Source organism: Erinaceus europaeus, chromosome 9, assembly GCF_950295315.1.
Source record: "Erinaceus europaeus chromosome 9, mEriEur2.1, whole genome shotgun sequence".
Taxonomy (NCBI): Eukaryota; Metazoa; Chordata; class Mammalia; order Eulipotyphla; family Erinaceidae; genus Erinaceus; species Erinaceus europaeus.
In genome coordinates, this window is record NC_080170.1 from 53,910,000 (window position 1) to 53,933,979 (window position 23,980).

Genomic DNA, 23,980 nt, shown 5'->3' on the forward strand with positions numbered 1-23,980 from the left:
AAATACAGGTTTTTGCAGCAGGGAATCACAGCAAGAGAACATACTATTCTATGCCTGAGGCTCTGGGTTTGAGGTTCTTGCTGAAACGGAGCTCTACAGTTTTTCACATATAAACCAATCAAGCTAAACATAAAGCAGGTCTCGCTGGGCTGGCCTGGTCCCCGGGAGTGGGTGCCCTACTCTGGAAGGTGACAGGACAGAAGCACCCCTGGACAGGGCCACGTGGGAAGGGTGCTGGGGAAGCCCAGAGCAGACAGAAGGAAAGGAAGTTCCTTCAACCCGGTGTCACCTACACGTCCCAGCACACTAGGGACACTCGAGTCCAAGGGGTGTCGCGTGACTGGAAGAGAAGACATCAAAGAGAGAGTTTGTGGTGGTGTGTCGTGCGGGGTCCCAGTACCTGTCCCCTGGCGTCATCGCCCCCTACATTCCCATCGCCGTATGTACTCCCTCACCCCCAGCCCCGGTGCGCGCCGCTCCTGGTTGTCAGCGCCTGGAATGTCAGTGGTCTAGGGTGCCGCCGCTCTCAAGACACTCACCAATGGGAAAGCAGCTAAGTTCCAGACTTGTAGTCATTGGTTCCAGCGTGCGCGGAGGCGGGATTGGGGGGGGAAGGGAGAAGCGGCGGAGGCCGGGTGACCACCGGAGAAGGAGCCCTCCGGGCGGCCTGGCGGGGCGGGAGGAGGAGGAGCCCGGTCCCGCCCATGGAGGCGCCTGGCCAGGGGTCCCGGCGCTCGGCGGCGGCGGCGGCAGCAGCAGCAGCAGCGGCAACTATGCTGCTGCGGCCGGCGCGCGTGCCCCGCGAGTGCTGGCCGCTGCCCACCGCGCTGCTCTGCGCCTATGGCTTCCTGGGCAGCCTGCGACCTTCTGAGCCCTTCCTCACGCCGTTCCTCCTGGGCCCCGACAAGAACCTGACGGCGCGGGAGGTGGGTCGGGGTCATGAGGCTGGGGCGGAGGGACACGGCAGAGCCAGCTGGGCACAGGGGACCAGTGGGCAGGGGCCGGGTGGCCAAGGGTGACCTGGTGGCGGTGTCCCGGTCGCTGCGTCGGGCGAGGCTGACTGGCAGCGGAGCCAGGAGGAGGGACCCGGCATGGGGGGCGGGGGGTTTCCCAGTTGGAGCGGCAGGAATTTGGGTTTTGTTTTGTTTTGATGGAGTGGCTTTATCTGGGAGCCTGTCCTTACTGAAGCATCTTGTCGAGGCTTGTAGATTCACCAGAGCCGTATGCCGTGGTGTGGCCGAGCCTGCTTTGCCGAGAACTGGACCTGCAGTTCCAGGGATGGGGGGAGGGGAGAGGGGACTGTTTGGATAAAAAGGTGAAAATAGCCAGAGCCATGCTTTGGACAGGATAATGTTTTGGTCAATATTTGCTGACCCAGTTTAGGGATGTGGATGCTAATTGACCCCATACTCCACAAAAGGCTCTTCTTTTGCCCTCCCTACCCCCCAGCCTCCAGTGTCTTCCCATCTGACTGTTTACCTTTGACTGAGGTGGTGCTCACATCCTGGCATTACAGAATCAGTACCTGTCATCTGGTCTTCAATTCCTACTGGTTCAAATTGTGTCAGATATTAACCCCCAGACCCCATCAGCTCCCCAATAATGGCTGGCATTTAGATGGCATTGCATAATCATAATTAAGATTTTCCTTGCTTGATGAAGTATTCCTTCATTGTGATACTCTCAGCACTGGGCAGCGCCTAGTTCACTGACCAAGAACTTGCTTGTTCTTTGTACTTAGGACATTTATATGCTTTAGAACTGTGTTTAGGTCTCATTGTATGGTCATTTCCAACACTTGATTTTTTTTTTTTTCATCAGGAAAGACATTACGGCTGAGAGATCACTTGGTTGATAATGCACCTTATCAAAGTGAAAGCACTGGGTTTTGAGCCCTGGTACCACATGGGAGCACCATGGCCAGCACCAAGGGAAAGCCCCATGAATGATGGAACTGTGCTGTGGTGTTTGTCCCTTTTGTGTCTCTCTTTCTTCCACTTAAAACTAAGATGCAACCATTAAAACAAAACAGCAGATCCAGCATCCTCCTCTTGAACTTTGAGCCCAGGATCCTTTCAGCCTGCCTTCCTCCTCTCTTGCTGAAATATCTTACTCCCTTCAAGGGTGGTGGGCACCTCTGTGAGTAGAGAGAATATCCTTGCAAATAGGTCAGCCTCAGCTGCCTCATTCAGCCCAGTTTGCTCCTCCCTTTTCAAGGGCATGTCACAGCAAATTGAAAGTTTGCAGTCAGGTCTTGAATTGAGGATTTCAGTAGAGCTCCTCCTGTTGTCTAACTCTAGAGAAACTTCCTGACTTTTACTCAGACTTCAAATCTCGTTTCTCAGACTGGAGACTCATACCTCCAAGGGTTGTTACAGATTAGGACTGTTACAGTTTTTTTTTTTTATCTACTGGAATATTAATATTAGTTACAGACCATAATAAAGTGGGGGAAAAAAATCAACTGGTGAGTAAGATGATTTTTACAAGAGGAGAATGCCATCAGGTTGGGGGAGAGGGATGGTCTTCACAGCCCGGCAGAAACTAGACTGCTTCTGAGCTGCTACTATTCAGGCTTCACACTCTGCCATGTGATGTACACAATGGTGCTCCTTGCTTAACAGACACACGGGGATGGAGGGGGAGGTACTCCTAGTGTTGATATGTGAAAGTGATCTGTTTTGTCACATGTAGGGGTAGAGAGCTGCTGTGTGTTCTCTTAGCAGAACGTTTTTCAGGGTGCATGGTGATGTTGGGCAGTACTGGGATAATACCCAGAAAATATTTACTGACTGTGTGACCCAAAAAGCAAACTTCTATTACTGTGATCCAGATGGGGAAAAGGGAATGGTCTGCAGAGAAATCTGATAGTCTGCTCAGTGTTGGAATTTGTCTCTGAAGAGTTGGGCATCATGACTGATTCTGCTGGTTTTATAAAGGGTGGCTCTGTTCACCATTTGCAGAACCTAAAGTTATAGAAATCTCTTGTAATTGAAATACAAAGAACAAATTATTCTTCTGGGTGGCTGCTTTCAGCAATGGGTAATTAAACAAAAAACATGACATGATTTTTAGACAAAGTGATTGTCCAGTCATGGTCAGTGATGTCTGTAATGAAGTTTGTATTTCTGCCTGGGAGACTCTAGAAAGGGAGAAGTTGGATCAGCTTCAACAGAGCTATTGTTAACCAACTCCAAAAACAAAAGGAGAGGAAAAAGGAAGGAATATCCTCCATCTTTTAACTTTCTAAGGATTTTCCCCCCTAGATTTTGGTAAAAATGTTAACCTTATCAAATTTTTAAAAATAAATGTTGGGGGCCGGGCAGTGGCACATCCATTTAAGCGCATATATTACCAAGTGCAGGGATCCAGGTTCAAGCTCCTGCTCCCTACTTACAGGAGGAACACTTCATGAGTGGTGAAGCAGGTCTGCAGGTCTCTCTCTCTCTCTCTCTCTCTCTTTCTCTCTCTCTCCCACTTTATATCTCCCTTCTCTCTGAACATCTCTCAGTCCTAATAATAATAATAGTAATAGGAAAAAATAGCCACAGAGAGCGGTGGATTCATAGTGCCTGCACTGAACCCCAGCAATAACCCAGGTGGCAATAGAAAATAAATAAGTAAATAAATGTTAGAGAGATGGGGGGAGGGGGAGTGGGAGAGGGAAAGGGAAAGGGAAAGGGAACACCATAGCATCAGTCTGGCACATGCAATGCTAGGAACTGAACTTGGGACCTCAAGCTCAAGAGTTCAACACTTTATCTACTACATCATCTCCCAGGTCACAATCTTACAAGATTAAATGTAAAATTATAGATTTCAGGGCTGGCAGAGTAGATCACTTGGACTGTATGCTATTTTGCCATGTGAGAAACCCAGGTTCGCTCCTAACCCACACTGCACTGAAGGATGTTTTGGTGCTGTGCTCTCTTTGACTCTTCTGCCTCTCTGCCTTCTCTGTCTCTGGCTACAAAATAAATAAATAAATAAATAAATAGCCCCTCCAAAAAAAATCTTTGATTTCAGGAAAAATGTTGAAGAGTTGTGGGATAAGAGGGGTACAATTCCATACATTTTCCACCACCAGAGTTTGGTATCCCATCCCCTCCATTGGAAAGTTCTCTATTCTTTATCCCTCTGGGAGTATGGACCAAAGATCTCTGTGGAGTGCAGAAGGTGGGAGATCTGGCTTCTGTAATTGCTTCTCTGGTGGACATGGGTGTTGACAGGTAGATCCATACCCTCAGCCTATTTCTGTCTTTCCCTAGTTGGATAGGGCTTAAGGGAGGTAGGGTTCTAGGACACACTGGTTAGGTTGTTTGCCCAGGAAAGTCAGGTTGGTGTCATGGTAGTATCTATAAGTTGGTGGCTGAAAAGCATTAAGTTGTAAAATAAAACAAATTGTTTAATAATCAGAATCCGAAATGTAAGAATATAGCAGATGAAATTTGGGGTCTTCATGTTGGAAGAAGCACAGAAGTCTATGTTAGGTATATTCTGAGGGACCTGTGACTTTGCTGATTTTTGCCTGAACCCCACAACTAACATGCAGATGAGCTAAAAGTATTGTCTGGGAAGATGGTGTCAGAGTTGGGAATAGGACCAGAAAGCTGGATTAGGGCAGAGAGTAGCTCCCAAATATAGGAAAAGTATATAAATACCATTAACTGTAAACCCCATTGATCTGATCTAGGACCTATGTCTATTCATATTTAGCACAGGAGCCTGTGTAACCTCTGCATCCCTGCCAGTCTGAGCTCATATTCCATAGTCATAGCTAGGAACATTCTAGGCTGCACTCTTTTCAGGATCAGTCTTCCTCGAGTGGCAGAGTATGTTGACCCAGCCTCCCTTTGGAGAATGGGGCAGTTTTTACCTATATTGAGAGCAATGTCACATGACGCCTCTCTTGAAAAAAGATGCATTGAGAGTCGGGCTGTAGCACAGTGGGTTAAGCACACGTGGCACAAAGCACAAGGACGGGCATAAGGATCCCGGTCCAAGCCCTGGCTCCCCATCTGCAGGGGAGTCACTTTACACGCAGTAAAGCAGGTCTGCAGGTGTCTATCTTTCTCTCCTCCTCTCTGTCTTCCCCTCCTCTCTCCATTTCTCTCCATCTTATCCAACAATGATGACAACAATAATAACTACAACAATAAAAAAGGGCAACAAAAGGGAATAAATAAATATAAAAAAAGACAGTATTAAAAAAAAGATCCATCTTGTGCAAGGACCGGCCTAAGGATCCCAGTTCGAGCCCCTGGCTCCCCACCTGCAGGGGAGTTGCTTCACAAGCTGTGAAGCAGGTCTGCAGGTGTCTATCTTTCTCTCACCCTCTATCCATTTCTCTCTGTCCTATTCAACAACAACAACATCAGTAACAACAATAACTACAAGGGCAACAAAAAGGAATAAATAAATAATAAATTAAAAAAAAAAAGATCCATCTTTCAGACCTGCCAATGCCCATGTCTAATGGAGAAATAATTACAAAAGCCAGACCTTTCACCTTCTGCATCCCATAATGATTCTGGGTCCATGCTCCCAGTGGGATAAAGAATAGGAAAGCTTCCAATGGAGGAGATGGGATACGGAACTCTGGTCATGGGAATTGTATGAGATTGTATCCCTTTTATCCTACGGTATTGTTGATCATTATTAAATAAATAAATAAAATCCATCTCTTATGCCTGCAACTCCAAAGTTCTGAGTTCAGTGTCCTGTATAAAATACTCTGGTTTAAAAAAAGACAAAAAAAAAAAAAAAAGACAAAACTCCAAAGTATTGGGCTAGGGAGGTAGCACAATGATTGTGCATACCTGAGCCCCCTGTCCCATGTTCTGTCCCTGAGACTACTGTAAGCTAGAGCTGAACAGTACTCTGGTCTTTCTAATAACAAATAAATAATTAAAAAAAAACAAACCAAAACTGTGCATCTAAGAAGCATTTTCTAGTACAGCTTCCTCTTGAGAGTGTTGAAGAAGGAATCTTTTGGCAACTCAATGGCTAAGTTCTAGAAATTGTATGGTCTTTTCCTGAATGCCCTGTGTAACCCCCTGATGGATGGGGTGGAAGTAGGAAAGTAAATTCCAAGCTGTTGTCAGAATGAGATGCCAGGCTAATAAGGGAAGGTATTTATTATAAACATTCTAAAGGATTGAGATCACTAATGGACTTGCATGCTTTTTCCTTCAGGTCTTCAATGAAATTTACCCAGTATGGACTTATTCTTACCTGGTGCTGCTGTTTCCTGTCTTCCTTGCCACAGACTACCTCCGCTACAAGCCTGTGATTTTGCTGCAAGGACTCAGCCTCATTGTAACATGGTTTATGCTGCTCTATGCCCAGGGCCTTCTGGCCATCCAGTTCTTGGAATTCTTCTATGGCATTGCCACAGCCACTGAAGTCGCCTATTACTCTTACATCTATAGTGTGGTGGACCTGAACATGTACCAGAAAGTCACTAGTTACTGTAGGAGCGCAACCTTGGTGGGCTTCACAGTGGGCTCTATCCTGGGGCAGATCCTGGTCTCAGTGGCAGGCTGGTCCCTATTCAGTCTGAATGTCATCTCTCTTACCTGTGTTTCTGTGGCTTTTGCTGTGGCCTGGTTCCTGCCCATGCCTCAGAAGAGCCTTTTCTTTCACCATATTCCTTCCATCTGCCAAGGAACTAATGGAATCAAAGTACCAAATGGTGGCATTGTTCCTGACACTTCAGCTGCAAACCACCTTCCTGGGTGGGAGGACATTGAGTCAAAAATTCCTCTTAATGTAGAGGAGCCTCCCGTGGATGAACCGGTGAGTTTAGCCTCTAATGTGTCTTGGTTGTGATGCAGAAGGCCAGACAAAGGGGACAAAAATGATGACAGACAGGAATCCCCTCTTGTGGGACCTTATACTGTGTTCAATTTGGTTTTCTTGTTTGTCATCACCTGGGCTTCACCACTCTAGGACAACTTTTTCAAATAGAAAAATAGGGGGTGGGTAGTGAGGAGAGAGACCATTGCACTGAAGCTTTTTCCAGTGAAATGGTGGCTGGGCTTGCATGGCAAAGCAAGAGCACTATATGGATGAGTTATTTTGCCTGACATTGTGTCCATTTGTTTTGTTTTATCATCTCCAAGGTTATTGCTGAGACTTGATGCTAGCACTATCAATCCACTATTCCCTGTAGTATTTTTTTCTCTCTTTTCTTCTCTTTTCATTCCCCCCCCTTTAGTTAGATAGGACAGAGAGAATTTGAGAGGAAAAGGGGAGACAGAGAAGGAGAGAGAAAGACACCTGCAGATCTGCTTCACTGCTCATGGAGAGAAAGTCCCCTCTGCAGGTGGGAAGCAGGGACTTGAACATGCCTTAGCACATCTGTGTTCAACCAGATGTCCCACCACCCAGTTCCCCTTGTGTTCATTTGAATTAAGGGTTTATTGAGTTAGTTCATTGTTTCCTTCATTATCTCATTGATAATATGGATATTTAGATTATGAATGACAAATGTCCCCTCTCCCTCTCCCCCTAACCCCCAGAGTAAATGACCCAGAAATTCAGATTGACACATTATTCTGTTGCTCATGTCAACCATGTCTTAGCTTATAGGGGCTTTCTCTTCATCTTTCATTCCAGGTTCTTAGTATATAATAAAAAATACTCAGATCATTTTTACTGAATGCCTAGATGAGATTATTCTAGTAAATGATTATTATCTACTTCAAGTTTCTGAATTGAAACCTATAGTCTATAAGGATAAGAAGTTAACTTCCTCTTCTAGATTAAAAGTGGTTTGTTGTATGTTTAAAGACATTTAGGGCATTTAAGGCAGTAATGCATGATATGTAAAGAGAGTCAAAGAGAAAATTTAAGATGATGATGGAGTAAATAAGTATTAAAAGTATGACCATGAATATCTCTCTTCAAGGAGAGAGATCTAACAGCAAACATATTTATGGAAGGCCAGCAAAATAGCTCACCTGGATAATGTGCCTGCATTTCCATGGACAAGTATAACCTAGTTTCTATCTCAGAGGAAACTTTGGTACCATTGTGTATTTCTCTTTCTGTCACTGTCTATCTCTCTTTTTCTATCTAAAGAAGTCAGCTTGGAGCAGTGAAGCCTTGGTGAGAACAACAACAACAAAAAAAAGTACTCATCCATCCATGTTTTCTTGCCAGGAAGGCAGGAAGGATTAATTGCATCCTTTTTCACAAGTTTCTTTTCTTTTCTTTAATCTTTCTACAAAGTTTTAAATTGTGAGGAGCAAGGTTCATTCCAGCTATCCTACATAGTTTCCTGGGACATGTTTGGCAATAAGCTTATTACATAAGTCTTGTAGGCAGGCTCTGTCAGACTTAAAATGTGCTTTGTTGCTGACCATGAGTAAAGAACCAACATGAAGAAAATTACTCCTTTTTTTTTGTTTGTTTTTTGCCTACACCCATTCTTCTGTGGTTACTAGTTGAAATTTGGGTTATCATCTCAGTGGGCCCAGGTGACACTTACTGTGGTACTCATTTTGATTACTAGGCACTTGTAGGCAACTTCAGTCAGTAAGATCAGGGATTACATAGCATTGAAATGCTGATTTTGGAGGTGATGTTGGAGATAAGTAACAGTTGGATGGGAAGGAAACAAAGTACATGAATTTGATATTTTTTATAGTAAAAACAAAACCTAAGGACCATGTTTTTTTGTCTGTTTCAAATGTGTTAAAAGGGCTTATGCTACAATATGTTCATACATATTGGCCTTATCTTATGTATATATTGTTCTAAGGATTTCTATAGACCAGTGAGTTTAAAAAAAATTTTAGGGGCCAGGTGGTGGTGCACTTGGTAAGTAAAGTGCATGCTATAATGAGCAAGGACCTGGATTCAGGCTCCCAGTCCCCACCTGCAAGGGAGGAAGGAAGCTTCAGTAGTGCTGGAGCAGTGCTACAAGTGTCTGTCTATTTTTTTTTTTGGCCTCCAGGGTTATCACTGGGGCTCAGTTCCTGCACCATGAATCCACTGCTCCTGGAAGCTACTTTTCCCCCTTGTTGCCCTTGTTTATCATTGTTGTTATTGCTGTTGTTATTGTTGGATAAGACAGAGAGAAATCGAGAGGAGGGGAAGACAGAGAGGGGGAAAGAAAGTTAGATACCTGCAGACCTGCTTCACCGCTTGTGAAGCAACCCCCCTGCAGGTGGGGAACTGGGGCCCAATTGGGATTCTTGCGCTGGTCCTTGGGCTTTGCTCCATGTGCACTTAATCCACTGTGCTACCTACCGCCTTGCCCCCAAGTGTCTGTCTTTTTCATCTTTGCCTCCCTCGTCTTTCTCAATTTCTTTCTGTCTCTATCCAAAATAAATAAATAATTTAAACTTTTTTTTTTCCCCTTTACCACTAGGGTTATCACTGGTACTTGGGGCCTAAATGACTCCTCTGCTCCTGGGGACCATTTTTTCTTATAGATAGAAGGTGAAAGATAGATAGGGAGAGGGATATAGAGGAGAGATACAACAGCACTGCTCCACTACTCTTGAAGCTTTCCCCCATGTAGGCACTTCCATGTGGTGATCAGAGACTCAAACTTTCATCCTTACAAATGGCAATGTGTGTATTGTAGCAAGTGAGCCACCTCCTGGCCTCTAAAACTTTTTTGAATGTTAGCAAGAAACAATACTTTACATATCACTTGGTACATACATAGGCATGTAAGCTGACAAAGTAGCTCACTTGGAAAGTTTGCTGTGTATATTCAGTTAGGTGCGCCACCACCTGGCCCCTCAATTTGTATTTTGTGGTGCTGACCGTGGCCCATTAAATTAACTCTATTGTCTACTAATGAATTATGACCTACAGCTTAAAAACTGCCCTAAACTAACGTGAAATTTGTTGCTTATACATATTCATATTAGTACTTGACATACTGAAGAGTTATATGATTTTACAATTCGATGTCATTATAAATACAGGCCACATAGTAATCAGACCTTCTTAAAGTTAGAAAGGACTTTAGGGGGGCCTGGATGGTGGCTCACCTGGTTCAGCATGCAATGCTCAAGGACCTGGGTTCAAGTCCACAGTCCCCACCTGTAGGGGGGGAAGAGCTTCACTAGTGGTGAAGCAAGCTATAGGTGTCTGTCTGTCTCTCTCTCTTTTTTTAAGTTTTTATTTATAAAATGGAAATACTGACAAGACTCTTTTTCTTCTACTACTACTTCTACTTCTTCCCCTCTTCCTCCTCCTTTTTTTTTTTTTTGCCTTCAAGGTTATCACTCAGGTTTGGTGCCTGCACCACAAATCCACTGCTCCTGGAGGCCATTTTTTCCATTTTGTTGTTCTTGTTGTTGTTAGTGTTATTGTTGCCATCGCTGTTGTTGTTGGATAGGATAGAGAGACATTGAGAAAGGAGGGGAAGACAGAGAGGGGAGAGAAAGATAGACAGTTACAGACCTGCTTCACTGCTTGTGAAGCGACCCCCCTGCAGGTGGAGAGCCAGGGGTTTAAACCAAGATTCTTAAGCCGGTCCTTGTGCTTCATGCCATGTGTGCTAAACCCATTGTGCTACTGCCTGACCCTATCTTTCTCCCTTTCTATATCCCCTTCCCTTCTAAATTTCTCTCTGTCCTAAAAATACAAAAGGACTTTCAATCTCATCCATTCTCTCACCTTAGAGAATGAAATCAGCTGTGAGTGACTATTGCAGAATTGTTCAGATATACTCCCAAACATAATTTAAAATCGATGTGCTATCCATCTCAATCTCTGTTTTACTCCATGAGATATGTATTTATTTACTTATTTATTTGAGAGGGAGAGAGAGAGAGAGAACCAGAGCACTCTGGCACATGTGATTCTAGGGGTCAAACTCTGGACCTGATGTGTGAGAATCCAACACTTCATCTGCTGCGCTACCTCTTGGATTGTACTCCCTTAAGTCTTTCACAGGGGAGACAGCATGGTCAGAACCATTGTGTTAGCTGCAGGTGGTATAAGTGAGGATTCACATCACTTCCTTGGTTCTGCTACTGACTCTTTAATGAACAGGCAGTGGAGAGCCTGAAGCCAGCCACTGACTCTGCTGACTTGTTTATTATTGGCCTACATGAAGGAAGGTTAGAGTGCAGGTACTGGTGATGCCAGGGCCACTTTAGTAGATGAAGCCATGGTTGACACTTGTGAGTGTGGCAATTATTGTGAAGCAGAACAGGGAAGTAGGAGGGGAAGTGGGGGGGATGGATAGCATAATGGTTATACAAAGAGACTCACATGCCTGAAGCTCCAAGGTCTCAGTTTCAGTCCCCACACAACCATAACACAGAGCTGAGCAGTGCCCTGGTGGAAAAAAATAAAGAAGTGGGAAAAGTCAAAATAAGCTAAGTTCACAAATTAATTAGAGGATGTGAGTTATAGTTCACAAATTAGAGAATGTAAGTTATTTTTCTTTAGAATGAGGCTTCTGCTTTGGGCAAAGCGGCTGATGATGCAGAAAAGAAATAGCAATGTTAGTGAATTTCTTTCCTAACAGCAAACTAGACTTATATGTGTCTGATTGATACCTAGACCTATGTATTTTAAATTGCTTATCTGTTAGAAATGATGTAAATTAAAGCTGTTACAAATTATGCAAAGTAAACCAATGGTTTCATATAGGTTCTAAAATGTAGTTAACATTAATATATATATATATATATATATATATATATATATACACACACACACACACATATATATATTGATAGGACAGAGAGAAGTTGAGAGATGAGGGGAAGATAGAGAGACAGACACCTGCAGACCTGCTTCACCACTTGTGAAGCAACCCCCCTGCAAGGTGGGGAGTCCACGGCTCGAACCAGGATCCTTATGTAGGTGCTTGCACTTCGTACTATGTGTGCTTAACCCAGTCTGCCACTGCCCACCCCTCTAAATCTTATCTGTTAATATAGCTGTATTTTGGTCCCTTGGACAGCACCTACCAGGGTGGCTTTCCAGTGTAAAGGTTCCAAAACTCCTTGGAAAGGCAGCAGACATGGAACATTGGCCATAAACTTGTTATTTATAAACATTTGTTGAATGATTTAATTGAAAAAGAAGAGCTATCCTTTCACTTGTAAATTGATAAACTGAATTTTGCTAATAGCGGGTATTCCTTGTGCACATTTTGAGTTCCATAAAATACTGACAGCCACAATTTAATATTTGTACTTTGCAGTTGATGCCATTTCTAGAAATGCGGGAAATTTGTTTTGTTTACAAAAATAACATACTTCAGCCAAAGAAAGGTGGTGTCCCATTGTTGTATGCTTTACATTGGGTTGTTCTAGCTCTCCCCTGCCAAGAAAATTGGATCAGTCCTGCTAATTTCGCGGGCCGCTTGGCCCCGCCCCAAAGAACCCCGAGAGGGTTCCAGAGTTGCAGAGTTCAAGAGTTGGAGAGTTGCAGAGTAAGAGAGTGCTTGGCGCTGTCGCGGGGGAAAGAGGCAACAGAGTTCTGTTTGGTGATTAGTTTGTCTTAGTTTATGAATCATTGTTCCTGAATGAAGAAATAGAGCTTCCCTGCCCAGCCGTGTGTCTGGTCGTCTCTGTTACCCGCCCGTGAAGCTAGCCCGGCCAGCTGGAGCCTCCGAATTTTAACAACATCCCATATGCACCACTCAGTGGCAATAATGACCAACTCTAGGCAGCTTGTGTTTACTTAGAGCTGAAGAGAACCTCCTGTCCTCATAACTGACAGCATTATTGGACAACCATTATCTGATGGATGATATACAATTGTGCTAATGTTTAGAGAGCATTTGAAGTAAAAGTTGCATAGAATTGTTTTCTCCTCCCCGCCCCAGGGATGAACCACTAAGAAGTTTACATTTAAAGGAAATAGCAGTTGAGTTTCATAAAGAAAAGAAAAAAAGCTGAGTAGAAAACTGAACCTATACATTCACTCTCTGCACCATTACCTCTGTGTTTGAGTTTCATTTCCTTTTGCTGCACAGGAACCCAAGCCGGACCGGCTCTTGGTGCTGAAGGTTCTCTGGAGTGACTTCCGATTGTGCTACTCCTCTCGCCCTCTGCTCTGCTGGTCTGTGTGGTGGGCCCTTTCCACCTGTGGCTACTTTCAAGTGGTGAACTACACGCAGGGCCTATGGGAGAAGGTACTGCCTTCCCGCCAAGCTGCTATTTACAATGGGGGTGTGGAGGCTGTTTCTACCTTACTGGGTAAGTGACATGGGGGATTAAGGAGAGGAGGGTGCAGCACCCCTATATTTAAGTCAGATGTAATCAGATTTTTTTCCCACCCTAAACTGGAATAATGCCCAAAACTGTTTTATTGGCTTTGTAATCTGGGAGGGAAATCTAGAAGTATTCAAGTGTTGGATGACTCTATCTAGAAAACCTGAATTTAACCTTTAGGAAGACCAGACATAATGATTTTCAAAATTGTGTTCTACAGTTTCACCACCTCTATATTTATTGAGTAGTTTTATCTCTTGATATGAAATTGAAATGTTGAGTGGAAATATAGAAATATAGAGTAGTTTATAAAAATAATAGCTAACATCTTTTGATATGAATATGTTCTGAGTGCTGTTCTAAGGGTTGTGTTATTTCTAGCAGCTGTGGAGGATATTAACTGGGACACAGTGCATAGATAGGGTTTGACATAACCCACAGACTCTGGCATCCTCTGGGGCCTGTACTCCTTGAAGCTAGAGAGGAGACTTCTGTGTAACTCAGTCCTGATAGAGGTACAGTTAAGTAATGAAGGACAACTACAGGATGGTTTCACTCATATGCAGAATATAGACAATTCAATATACAAATGTGGAAAAAAAATCCTATTTTCAAGACTATGGGAGAAACATGGTGGTTATCTATGGGGGTAAGGATGGGGACACAGACCTTTGGTGATGGGAATGGTGAAAAAAAAGTAATGGGTAGATTAATAATTTATTTGCTCAAAGCCATGTAGATGGATAAGTAGTAAAGTCAAGATTTAAACTCAAAACAAGCTGACTTCAGAGCCAGTGTCCTTTTAACCATTTTATTCCATTGCCCCTTTTCAATTGCTGACCCACTTGTAAAGAAGGCTTTACTGTGGAGTCGGGTGGTAGTGCAGTGGGTTAAGCGTACATGGAGTGAAGCTCAAGGACTGGCATAAGAATCCCAGTTCTAGCCCCCATCTCCCCACCTGCAGGGGAGTCGTTTCACAGGTGGTGAAGCAGGTCTGCAGGTGTCTATCTTTCTCTCCTCCTCTCTGTCTTCCCCTCCTCCATTTCTCTCTGTCCTAACAACGACGACATCAATAACAACAACAACAAAACAACAAGGGTAACAAAAAGGGAATGAATAAATAAATAAATAGTTGGGTGGCAGCACAGTGGGTTAAGCCCATGTGGCATGAAGCTTTTCTCATTAATAAATTTAAAAAAAAAGAAAAGAAAGCTTTACTGTAACTTTTAATCGTTGTTACTATCATCATCAGTTTTACCATAGGGCAGAAATGTCTTTGCCAGTTCTAAACTTCTTTCAGGAGACTTGAAACTGATCTTGCTATATGGACCAACTACACGTGTTTCTTTTTTGCCTTCATCTTGGTAGTTTTTCCCTTAGCATGTCCCTGGTCTGTGAACTCCTCTTCATTCTAGAGAAAATACTAGAGCATTATTCTGCCATATGCAATGTCAGGGATTGAACTTTGGACCTTACATGTAGTTACTTTAAAAAATATTTTATGTATTTTCTTCTTAATGAAAGAAGTACAAAGAGAAAGATATAGAGACCAAAACACTGCTCAGCTCTGGTTTATGGTAGTACATTGAACCTGGAATCTGAGAGCCTGACAGTCTGTTTATTTAACCGTTATGCAGTCTCTCTACCCTTACATTTACAAGTCAGGAGTTCTACCTTCTCCCTCCTGTGCTACCTTCTAGGCTGTCTATATCCTTCTTTGTATCTCATTGCCAGCAGCTCTGATTCAGGCTCTCATTCTCTCAGTAGCTTCATGTAACATATTCCATCAAGTCCAGAATTCTTTTTATTTAATGTATTTTTTATATTTATTTATTTATTTATTTATTTTCCCTTTTGTTGCCCTTTTTTATTGTTGTAGTTATTATTGCTGTTGTTGTTGTCATCGTTGGATAGGACAGAGAGAAATGGAGAGAGAAGGGGAAGACAGAGGGGGAGAGAAAGATAGACACCTGTAGACCTGCTTCACCACTTGTGCAGTGACACCCCTGCAGTTGGGGAGCCGGGGGCTCGAACCGGGATCCTTACACCATATTTAATGTATTTTTAAAATTCTTTTATTGCCACAGGCTTATCAATGGAGCTCCATCCTGGCACTACAAATCCACTCTTCCCAGTGGCCATTTTTTTCTTTCTATTTTATTTGATAGAATAGAGAGAAATTGAGGCAGGGGGAGGTATAGAAGGAAAGAGATAAGGGTTAGGCAGTGGTGTGCCTGGTTAAGGACCTGGGTTCAAGCCCCCAGTCACCACCTACAGGGGTAAAGCTTCATGAGTAGTGAAACAGGGCTGCAGGTGTCTCTCTGTCTCTTTCCCTCTCTATCTCCCCCTCTCAATTTCTCTTTGTCTCTGTCCAATTATAAATAAATAAAAGAATTTAAAAAAATAAAGAAAATAGAGAAGGAGTGAGGTAGACAGCTGCAGACCTGTTTCACTGCTTCTGAAGCAACCTCCCTGTAGGTAGAGAGCAAGGTCTCAAACCTGGCCCCTTCAATATGGTGATATGTATGCTTAGCTGGGTGTATCACTGCCTGGCCCCTAAATACAAAATTCTTGGCCTTTCCTTCTGGGTCCTCCATCATCTTGAGCCACTGTATCCATAAGTTTAAAGCTTTTCACATGTGATGATCTAAGCAGAATTTCTGACTTATTAGAATTCTATTTATTTAACAAGATCATTAAGCCACTTTTCTGTTTTCTAGGTGCTGTTGCTGTGTTCACCGTTGGTTACATAAAAATATCCTGGTCCACATGGGGGGAGATGACATTGTCTCTCTTTTCTCTCCTGATTGCCGCCGCAGTGTACATCATGGACACCGTGAGCAACATCTGGGTGTGCTATGCCAGCTATGTGGTCTTCAGAATCATTTACATGTTACTCATCACCATAGCAACGTAGGTGTTATTAGATTCCGAGAAGCAGTAGAGGTAGTGATGGCTTCTTTGTAAAGAGATGAAGTATTATGTGGGGGTAGATAGCATGATGGTTATGCAAAGAGACTCTCAGGCCTGAGGCTCCAAAGTCCAAGGTTCAATTCCCTGTACCATCATAAGCCAGAACGGAGTAGTGCTCTGTTAAACAGAGATTTAAAATTAAAAAAATAACAATAAATAATAAAGAGATGAAGTAGTTAAAAGCAGCAAACAAAAAGCTTGTGTTACATGTGCATTATCAGTTACTCTCCTGAGGAAGCATTTAGTCAAAGTATATTTTCTTGTTCTCATGTGCCTGTTGTTTTCAGGTATTTTCATGAGACCCCATCGTTTAGCTCAAAATTACTTTCACTTGGTGGGAAGGGAAGTGACAGTAGAGCAAAGATGCTACTCTTTACCTTTACCGTACAAGTTGTAGGGCTGGTAAGATAGCTCATCTGGGAAAGTTGCCTACTTTGTCATGGGTCCCTCCACCACACTGGGGGAAACTTAGGTATTGTGGTATCTGTCCCTCTGTCTCTCTGTGTCTGTTTACCTAAATATGTCAACCCAGAGAAGTGAAGTCTATAGCAGCAATGACAGCAACAAAAAAAAGTACAAAGTTTGACTGCTCAGAAACTAATTCTTGTCTACTCATTCTTCTTTTGTGTGTTTACTTCTGAAGTTTTCAGATTGCTACAAGCCTCAGCATGGAGCGCTATGCCCTGGTGTTTGGGGTAAACACCTTCATTGCTCTGGCACTGCAGACCCTACTTACTCTCATCGTGGTTGACGCCAGTGGCCTAGGCTTAGAAATTTCTATTCAGGTGAGATTTCTGATTTTGTACTGAACTCACTTTGTCTGAATCAGAGGGACAGTAAAGGACTGCATAATGATGTCACATTCCAAGCCTGTCATATCCCATTGTCTAGTCATCTCCTATCCTTAGTTCTTTTCTACTAGAGGAAGCTAATAATATCATTTCATCTTTATGATAAGACCCTAGAGCATTTCTTAGGATAGCTTATTGGACCAATGGAGCTAAGAGGTAGTATTGACTTCTAAACTCTTCTACTCCCTCATTCATTATTCCTTCCATTTTTAGTTCTGTGTCGGGAATATATATCCTATGTTTGAAATGCCATTCATCTCACAGTTCTTAAGTCTCCTCCCTTCTTTATTTAAAACATAACTTGACCACATACCTAAGTTGTTACTTGTTCATGATGAATGACTTTGTGATTCCTAACATATGATTTATGGGGGAAAAAACCTACACAAATACCCAGAGACAGTATGAATACTTTTAAAATATATTATTTATTTATTAATGAGAAATATAGGAGGAGAGAGAGAAAGAACCAGATATAGCTCTGGTACATGTGCTGCCAGAGATTGAACTCAGGACTTCATGCCTGAGAGTCTAGTGCCTTAACCACTGCGCCACCTCCTGGACCACTGAATACTTTATTCTTTCTGGAACTGCATAGTTGCTTGTACCTTTATGCATGGTGAGTTTGTAGGTACAGTTTGCCCTGTACTTTTCCAGAAGAGGCAGTAAACCTCCCCATGCCCACCCATTCATCACAGCCTAAATAATTAGTTCATTTAAGACTTCCAGATAGTCTGCATAAGAGATAGATTCCTAGTTTCTGTTCTGTTTTCTCAATGACTAGGAACTCTTTCAGCAGTAGCCTGCAATCTCTCTCTATATAAAACAGATTTTCCAGTTTAAACTTGTATCCTGTGGACTCTGATGTCTGAATACATACCTGCTGGTAAATAATAATAATAATAATAATGATAATTCTTTATCCACATACCTAGTATTTTCTCAGAATTCAAATAACTGTCATTTAGCAGTAGTGTACTTTGTTTTCCTTGAAAGATATATAAAAAAAGTCCACTGACTGCTATCTATATGATTTGAAATTAAAAAATAGATATATATTTATTTATTCCCTTTTGTTGTCCTTGTTTTATTGTTGTTGGATAGTACAGAGAAAAATGGAGAGAGGAGGGGAAGACAGAGAGGGGGAGAGAAAGATAGACACCTGCAGACCTGTTTCACCACTTGTGAAGTGACTCCCCTGCAGGTGGAGAGCCAGGGGCTGGAACCAGGGTCCTTACTCCGGTCCTTGCGCTTTGCGCCACGTGCGCTTAACCTGCTGTACTACCGCCCGACTCCTATGATTTGAAATTTTTTGCAGTGCTCTTGTCAGCATCTAATCTTGAGACATGAACCTAGTTAAGTGATGTTAGGTGTTGTTAGAAGTCACAGTTAGTATTTTTGTGACTGAGTCCTGAGCCTCATTTGACTTTGAAGCCCATATCCCTCCCTCTCCATCACGCCCTTCTAAAAGGTCCTGTAGAGGAATAGAGTTTAGGAGCTGTGCCAAAACTCTTAACTTCCATTATGAATTCATAGTTTTCTTATGAGAAAATGTATCCAAGGGACCAGGTGGTGGCATACCTGGTTGAGTGCTCATATTAGAGTGTACAAGGTTGCAGATTCAAGGCCCCTGGTCTCCATCTGCAGGGGGAAAGCTTCACAAGTGGTGAAGCAGCTCTGCAGGTGTCTCTCTGTCTCTCTCCCTCTCTGTCTCTCCCACCCCCTCAGTTTCTCTTTGTTTCTATCCAATAATAAATAAAAAAATTTAAATAAAATGTATCCAAATTTCAATGAACCTGGCTCAGAGACTTAAAACCACCTTCCTAGTGTATCCATGAATCAGCTTATAAGCCCTTAGTAAGCTATTTTGAAATAATGATGATAAAAGTTGACTTAGAGGGTCAGCTGGTGGTAGGTGCATTGTGCAGACACTTGCCACTAGGAGATAAAAAGCCGTATACATGTGACACTGCCATGTAAATAATTTCCTCCAATAAGGAGATTAATTTAAAAAATAATAATCCTATAATGAACTATGTTTGACCTGCTACTGCCCTTTTCTGGCAAAGAATAGAAATTCTTGATCTTTAGGACTTGGCCCATTAGCATAAGGGTAGACAACAGGGTTTGACTATAGTAATAAGAGCAACAGAAATAAAGGCAAAATACAAGTATCTAAATACATGCTCTTATTCCTTCCAAGCTACCCTATAAAGTATGAAAAACTGAACTCTGCTTTCTGAGTGATATACAGGTTCAGAGATATAGTGCTCAGTCCAGTCACAGCTGGTAAGGGAGGTAATCAGGAGTCCACTCAGGCAATCTGGGTTTGAAATCACCAAGCCACACCACCTCTTTGTGTTCAGTGGCATATTGTACAAGGATGCAGTGTTGTTGGAAGTTCTACTGAGAAACTTAACTTACCTTTTGTTGAAGAGTTTATTCATACATATGTAATAATGTAATAATCTGTTAACAATTGCTTTTCTTCTAGTTCCTGATTTATGCAGGCTATTTTACATTCATTGCTGTGGTTTTCCTGGCTAATGGTGCAGTCAGTGTTATGAAGAAGTACAGAAAGCCAGAAGATCCAGAACCAAGTTCTCAAGCAACCATTTCATAATATTTTGCTGATGAGCTTCTCACAACCAGAACTCTGCCTAGCAGCAAGGCCTGGGCTATTTAAAAAATTTAAGGTGTCTACCTGTATTTTGGAATGTGCATTTCATGGCTTTGAAGCAGCCATTCAATTATCCCTGTGTTCCTGGAGTTATGTACTGCTTTCCAGAGACATCAGTGACAGATGTTTATTTTTTGAATTATAATGAGGACTAATTTAAGGAGAATTTTTTCTGAATCAAAGTCAATGAGAGTGAAGGAGATAGCAAAATGGTTCTGAATCAAAGTCAATGAGAGTGAAGGAGATAGCAAAATGGTTATGTAAAAAGACTTTTGTGGCTGAGGCCCGAAAGGATTGCAGGCTTAATCCCCTGCAACATTATAAGGCAGAGTTGAGCAGTGCTCTGGTAAAATAATAATAATAATAATGATAATTTTAAAAAATTGATTGTGAAAACCAAGTAATCAAGTGCAATCAAGCATCAGGTGGTGGTATGTATATGAGAGTAGATGAGCCAGATGTTTCTTAAGTCAAGCTCTCCCAAATCTGCCAGCCAGAAACTTGGCTTAATGGGACCAAGATTTCGAAGGAGTCATGCAGTGTTACAGGTCAGGGTAGTGTTGGGCTTTCCCTAATGTAGTTCTTATTTCTGTCTACTCATGTGCATTTGTGTGTTCTTGCCAGTAATGTTTGCTTGCTATTTTGTCCTATGAGGAATGTGTGTCATTTTTAATTGTGAGTTATTATTATTATTTTAAGAGACAGAGGCAGAGAGTGAAAGAGACTATAGCATTAAAGCTTTGTTCAGTGTAGTGTGTGTATTTGTGTGTGTGTGTGTGTGTGTGTGTGTGTGTGTGTGTAACAAGCTTGAATCTGGTTTGATTACATGGCAAAGCAGTACACTATCCAAGTCAGCTATTTAGCTGGCCTGTAAGTTATTTTTAAAGATTCATTGTATGAATGTCTTCACTTTCCACGATGACAATTATTTGTCTAGATTTTCTTTAGAGATATATTTTTGCATTTTTCATATGCTTCCCAGAGAAGCTCACTTACTTAGAAAATAACTGTTACTTGAGATACATGAAATGAAATGCTATAAGGCCTGCTGCTAATGATCTAAATGAAGAGACCTGACCAGAAAACTAAAGGCAGGTTTCTTTTTTTAATCCTTCAGTATAAAGGACTATTAATTCCATTATGAAAAGTTAAGTTTGTGGGTCATAAGTACAGTCAGTTCATTCTCTATTTTCATTTCCAAAGTAAAATGAAAGTCTTTTTTCATCCCCCATTTATAGCTTTCATATTATTTGCCCTTCTTTGCAAAAGAAAGATCTCATTAGAAGTTGGATTATTTGAAGGCCTTTTTATAAACTGAGCCTCTTTATCCTGAATTCTAGAGCAGGGTCATTGACTCCTGCATTTTGTACATTAAATCTGCCTTTGTTCCTAAGGGTGGACCATCTTGAATATTTGCTTAATATAGTGATTACTAGTGATTCCATTTCTAAGTTACTTGAAAAAATGTCTTCTGTATACATTTATTTCTGAAATAAGTCTACCAAGTGGTTACTAGTATATGTGATATATAAGACTTATTTTAATGCCAACTTTGTTGCCTTATCTTGAAAAGAGTCTAGGATGCTGCTTTCACCTGGAGTGTTAACTTTTTAAAAGTGACATGGCTAAACAGTGTGAGAATTAGTGTCAATATTGTAAAATTAACATATTCAATTGACCTAGGTAAGGATTCTAGAAGCAAATGAATAGGAAGAAAGGTTATTTTCCATTCACCTTTTCTGTTTAAATGAAAAGAACTTTTGTCAAGAAAGAAAAGGGGGCATAAATATCATAAAGCAACAACTTTAAATTTTCCTTTTTTTTTTGCTATCTAGTTACTCAGAAATAAGTAGCAAGGTGGTGTTAGAGGGATTTTATTTAAAAATGTTTAAAAAAAAGGACTGTTGTACAAATTGTTCACATCACCAAAAATAGCATTTCCCTGAAATTTAATTCAGCATGTTGTGGTATACAACAGGAGCATTTACTTACAGACAAGTAAGTTCACTTCATGGTGTGTAGGCTTATCTGTAGAATACTGAACCCAATTTGTAAGTTGTACTGTATGCAGTTTTGCAGAGAAATGAAAATTGTGCTTTTTATTCAATCCTGTATAGAATATAAATTATTTTTATTAAATAATATGTTCCTTTTCAATCAAAATTGTTTTAGATTTATCTTTTGCTTCAGTAGGAACTTTTGATCATATCTTTAAATATTTTAGTAGTAGTTTCTCCTAGGACAGATTTCATATTAAACCTTCTCTTCACCTGACCAGTTCAACCTAAGCTCATTCTACTAATTCTTCCATTGCTCTTTGATCTTTACCTTAAACTCCTTCCCCTTATTTCTGCTGTTTTCTCAAGCATCATGTTACACTGTTCTCTTTTCTCCTCACCTTGGACTGACTTACCTCTCTTTAGAATTCATTCTCCCTTTTAGATACTAAATTAGACTTACACTTCTTCCTGTGTTCACTGAATTTTAAACATAAAGGAAATGAAGTTGAGTGGTCCGGGAAATGGTGCAGTGGATAAAGCAAGCATGAGGTCCCGAGTTCAATCCCCGGCAGAACATGTACCAGAGTGATGTCTGGTTCTTTGTCTCTCTCTCTCTCTCTCCTCCTATCTTTCTGATTAATAAATAAAGTCTTTTTTTTTTAAAAAAAGGAGTGGTCCGGGAGGTGGTGCAGTGATAAAGCTTTGGACTCTCAAGCATAAGGTCCCGAGTTCGATCCCCGGCAGCACATGTGCCAAAGTGATATCTGGTTCTTTCTCTCTCCTCCTATCTTTCTTATAAATAAATATAATCTTTAAAAAAAAAGGAAATAAAGTCAAATCAAGAACAGAAGATACCATCTTGATTTGAAACTTAAAAGTCTGTGTGCTGTACCTCAAATATTCTGACATGCAGGAAAGCATTTTCTTGCCTTCAGTTGAGAATCAGATGTTCATTACATCCCAGAAATCAAGTCATCTTTTCTTCACAGTTTCAAACGAGTCTTTCCCATCCCATTCCAAAACCTGGTTGACTAAGCGTTTAAGCATTTCATTAACACCAAAGACTTGGCAGTTTTCTCATGGGAAAAAAAAAATTACACAGTTCTCTGTTCCTACAGCTATATTCCCTGTATCATAATGCCTTTCAGATTGTAAGCTTCCTGAGCAGGGACTGTCTTTTTTTCCTTTTGTTTCAAAAAAGATCCAAATGCCATATGAAAACTGACTTATGTAAATAATATTTAATGGACTCAATATAACCACTTGTCAGTAAAAGAGATAAATGCCCGTTTTTTTTTTTACAAGCACATCAACATAAAAATTACTATTAAAATGACTCTCAATGATCACTAGTCCTCTGGACACTATTCAAAGCATTATGCTCCTGTAATAGTGGTTGTATGTCTGTTTTACTTATTAGTACTTCCTACAATGAATGCCTTATTTTTTGTTGAGCAAGTTTTAGTTTGGAAAAGGGATCTGTGAACACCATCTCCTTTGTGGAAAATAATCTTGCATATTCATCTCTTTCCATAGAAGGGAGTTCAGTATGCTAGGTTCAATAGTCAAAAGTTTTGACACATTTTGGAAAGTCATTCCATAGAGTTTCAGTTACCTCCTGTGTAAGTGATTGGAATGATTCTCATTTCTGGATTATTGTGAAAAGATAGAAGAGTTTATATGAAAGTACCTGCCACCTTGGAGACAGAATAAAGGGATAGAGAACTAGTTCCCTTCCCCTTTCCGTTTGCAACTAATTTTCGACTATAAATCTCAAAAATTGTGCTCTCAAGAAAACTTTTCTTTGAATGTTGAGATCAATGTAATAATTACCAGTTTTTTTTTAAAAACCTCTTCCCTTTTATATTTTGTAAAGTTCTTCTGGTGGTACAACTATAATAAAGACTTGTCTGCAGTTCTCAAAGATAACGAGATTAACAGGAAAAATAGAGGCTCAGCTGCAATACTAGACAGTGTCAGGAATCACAATTACAAAAGGAAGAGTAAGGGGGTGGGGGAGGACCATGGCATTTGGGAAAGCAGGAGGGGCTTCTGGAAGGCGGTGGCCTTTGAGTTGACTGGTAGGATGGATGGGATTTTAGCAGAAATTTGAGAAGGGAAACTGTATGGTACTGACAGAACGGGCCTAAGGACTATGAGATGTCCAGAAAGTGAAAGTACTATCAGCAAGGGAGATAGAGGAAGATTGGGATAGATAACGCTGGGAGACAACGCAGAGTCCAGTCTAGTGGGTGTCACTCTGGACGTGGGGTG

General features: G+C 41.4%; 1 protein-coding gene across 3 annotated transcripts; it reads left to right on the forward strand.

The window, feature by feature from the left end:
• The first annotated feature begins 594 nt into the window (after positions 1–594).
• On the forward strand, positions 595–22,965 carry SLC19A2 (solute carrier family 19 member 2). Of its 3 annotated transcripts, XR_009551592.1 has the most exons (7): positions 595–926; positions 6,196–6,798; positions 12,965–13,187; positions 15,923–16,115; positions 16,819–16,960; positions 19,521–19,931; positions 19,975–22,965. XR_009551592.1 is itself a non-coding variant. In XM_007531786.3 (6 exons), the coding sequence occupies exons 1-6, from the start codon at positions 705–707 to the stop codon at positions 19,647–19,649; spliced, it is 1,512 nt and encodes a 503-aa protein (XP_007531848.1). In that variant the 5' UTR covers positions 595–704; the 3' UTR covers positions 19,650–22,965. The 3 variants fall into 3 exon arrangements, 2 of the variants coding, with proteins under 2 accessions (XP_007531848.1, XP_060053922.1); XM_007531786.3 differs by having other exon boundaries at positions 19,521–22,965; XM_060197939.1 differs by having other exon boundaries at positions 16,022–16,115; positions 19,521–22,965.
• Positions 22,966–23,980: the final 1,015 nt, after the last annotated feature.

Coding starts and splice junctions, on each gene's coding strand:
- SLC19A2 (XM_007531786.3), top strand. CDS start 705: ATGGAGGCGCCTGGCCAGGGGTCCCGGCGCTCGGCGGCGGCGGCGGCA. Junction 927..6,195: donor AGAACCTGACGGCGCGGGAG/GTGGGTCGGGGT, acceptor TTTTTCCTTCAG/GTCTTCAATGAAATTTACCC. Junction 16,961..19,520: donor GCTTAGAAATTTCTATTCAG/GTGAGATTTCTG, acceptor CTTTTCTTCTAG/TTCCTGATTTATGCAGGCTA.